Raw genomic sequence first — 2,567 nt, forward strand, 5'->3', positions numbered from 1 at the left:
CATGAGCTCCAGGGCGCCGTCGCGGAGGCTGCTGCCGCCCTGCGAGCGGTCCGTGAGCACCGTCAGCTGCAGCTTCCCGTCCTAGGGCGGAAGCCACACGTGGCACGAGCTGCGCGCCGGCCTCAGCCCGCGCGCGGCACCGCGGCCGCCACCTTGATGTAGATGCGGCTGTTGACGGGATAGTAATTGCCGGCCACGGGCTCCGTCTGGGTCAGGTTCCACGTGGGCCGGTGGTCGCGCCTGGCGGTGACAAGGACAGAGGGGGGTCACGGGGAGGGGACCGGCCCGCGGACACGGGGCGGCGGCGGCGGCACCGGGACCTGCGCTCCAGGATCTGGCGCCCGTTGGAGTCCGTGTAGAAGCGGGCGCCCGTGCGCAGCGGCGTCGCGAAGCGGCTGATGACCTCCTTGCCCCAGCCGTCCCTAGGAGGGGACGGGGGGACGTGAGGGGCGCCGGCGGCCGCGCCGCCCTCGGGGACCGTCCCCTCGCACTCACGCCACGGGCACGGGCCCCACGGTCCACTCGAGCTCCACGAAGGGCTGCCCGGCGTGGACACGGACCACCTGGGAGCACCACGAGGAGAAGTTCTGGTAGAGCTCCTGCACYAGCGCGTTCTGCGGGGACGCGGCGCCGCCGTCAGTGCCGCCGGCGCGGGGACGGCCCCCGGGGGCGGCCCCCGCCCCACGACCCACCTTCACYGTGTACGTGGGCACCCGCTTGGAGCCCGACACCGGGAAGGGCTCCGAGCTGTTGGGACGGAAGATGTAGGCGCCCGATGCCTGCTGGTTGTCGTTGTTCCCGGTGCTCGCGTTGTACCTGGGGCGAGGGGGCACCCTGGCACCGCGGGCCCGGGTGTCCAGGGGGCCCAGGCGTCCGGGGGCCCGGGCGTCCGGCTCTGCTCTCCCACCCACCAGAAGAAGCTCTGGGAGACGGGGAGCGCGATGCCCTTGTCCAGGTTCTGGATCTCCTTGAGGAGCCCGGTGACGGGGTCGAAGAGCACCCGGACATGCTGCGGACGAGGCGACGGGTGACACGGGCCACCCGCCGTCCCGGTCACCCCAAAGCGCTGGGGCGGGAGGCGAGACCGGCCGAGCGAGGGGCTGCCCCGGAGCGGGGCCGGCGGCTCCCGCGGGATCCGTACCTCATTGCRGATCTCCAGGAGCTGCGGGGGGCGTCGGGGCCGGCCCGGGGACACCGGGCGCTCCCCGGGCTCCAGCTGCGTCACCGCGAAGGTGCCAAAGCCCACGGCGGGCAGCCAGGCTTGGAAGAGGAGCTCCCCGGTGGCGTTGCCCTGGTCGCCCCGCAGCTGGCGCGTGAAGGGGGACACGGGGACGACCTGGGGACCGGGAGGTGGCAGCAGGAGGGGGCGGCGGGGGGCGGCCCCGCGCGGGCCCCGGCGCCGGGCTCACCTCGCTGGCCACGGGCCGGCCCGATGGGTCCGTCACCGCGTAGGCGGCCCCGTTCACCGGCAGGCGCACGGGCCAGGCCACGCGGCGCCCCAGCGGGTTGTAGAGCAGCACGAGGAACTGCGGGGACACGGCGCCGGGCTGGTGTCACACGGGGGGTCCTGCTGTGGCACCCCCGGGGGCCCACAGTGTCACCAGGTGTCCCCGCTGTCCCCCTCCGTCCCCGCGGGCGGTCCCTTACGCGCGCGGCCGTCTCCGTCAGGGGACACACGCTGATGTTGAGGCCGTGGCAGAAGACGAAGTCCTCCTTGGTGCCGCTGAGAGCGGCCAGCGCGTTGGAGAGCAGCACCTGGGGACGCGGGACGGTCACCGCGCGGCCCGTCCCCGTCCCCAACCCCGTCCCCACGTCCCCAACCCCGTCCCCACGTCCCCCTCACCTGGCCGGCCGCCCACCCGGCCGCCAGCTGCCTGGCGTAGTCGTTGGCCACGTGCTGCCGCTCGGTGCCGCTCACGGCGTCGTGGTGCTGCGCCACGGCCACCGCCTCGCCTGCGGGGACAGCGCGCCGGCGCGGTCACCCCGGTGTCCCCCGTGTCCCCCGTGTCCCCCGCCGCCACTCACGGAGCACGGAGCCGTCGCCGTGTCCGTAGGGGCCGTCCCGCGCCGCCCGCGCCGCCACGGCCTCCAGCTGGTTGCAGACCTGTCCCACGCGCACAGGGACACAAAAGGGGCGTCACGGGGGCGCGAGGGGACACAGAGGGGACAGCGGGGGACAGGGGACGGGGCCACCTGCATGAAGCTGTAGCTGAGCCGCTCGTAGCGCTTGAGGGCCGGCCGGCTCGTGAAGTAGCCCGTCCAGAACTGGTGCGGCCCGTCCGAGTAGGGGAAGAAGTCGTCCGTCTTGACAGTCCTGCGCGGCCACCGGCACGTGTCCCCTGCGTCCCCCGCGTCCCGCGCCTGCCCCGCTGTCCCCAGCTCACCAGGACAGGTTGGCGCGATGCAGCGCCCACAGGTAGCACGAGGGCGTCGAGTAGAGCACGTGGACGCGGCTGCCGTTGGCTTGCTGCGAGGCGGCACGTTGGGGACACCCGGGGACGGGGGTGGGGACGGGGACAGCGGGTGGTCCCGGGGACGGGGGGTGGCCTCGGGGACGGGGGGTGGCC

General features: G+C 74.7%; 1 protein-coding gene across 1 annotated transcript in view; it reads right to left on the minus strand.

The window, feature by feature from the left end:
* Window positions 1-2,567, minus strand: part of MAN2B1 (mannosidase alpha class 2B member 1) — a 9,413-nt gene that overhangs the window by 2,059 nt on the left and 4,787 nt on the right. Inside the window, exons 5-17 of the mRNA XM_026051244.1 lie at window positions 2,385-2,467; window positions 2,194-2,314; window positions 2,026-2,104; window positions 1,844-1,953; window positions 1,648-1,755; window positions 1,410-1,526; window positions 1,142-1,336; window positions 912-1,009; window positions 693-816; window positions 496-614; window positions 321-422; window positions 153-240; window positions 1-81 (exon numbers count right to left, since the gene is read on the minus strand). Of these exons, the coding sequence (XP_025907029.1) occupies window positions 1-81; window positions 153-240; window positions 321-422; window positions 496-614; window positions 693-816; window positions 912-1,009; window positions 1,142-1,336; window positions 1,410-1,526; window positions 1,648-1,755; window positions 1,844-1,953; window positions 2,026-2,104; window positions 2,194-2,314; window positions 2,385-2,467 (1,425 nt within the window). The remainder of the gene's footprint in view (window positions 82-152; window positions 241-320; window positions 423-495; window positions 615-692; window positions 817-911; window positions 1,010-1,141; window positions 1,337-1,409; window positions 1,527-1,647; window positions 1,756-1,843; window positions 1,954-2,025; window positions 2,105-2,193; window positions 2,315-2,384; window positions 2,468-2,567) is intronic.

Source organism: Nothoprocta perdicaria, unplaced genomic scaffold (assembly GCF_003342845.1).
Source record: "Nothoprocta perdicaria isolate Ctin4 unplaced genomic scaffold, notPer1 scaffold_739, whole genome shotgun sequence".
NCBI classification, from domain to species: Eukaryota; Metazoa; Chordata; class Aves; order Tinamiformes; family Tinamidae; genus Nothoprocta; species Nothoprocta perdicaria.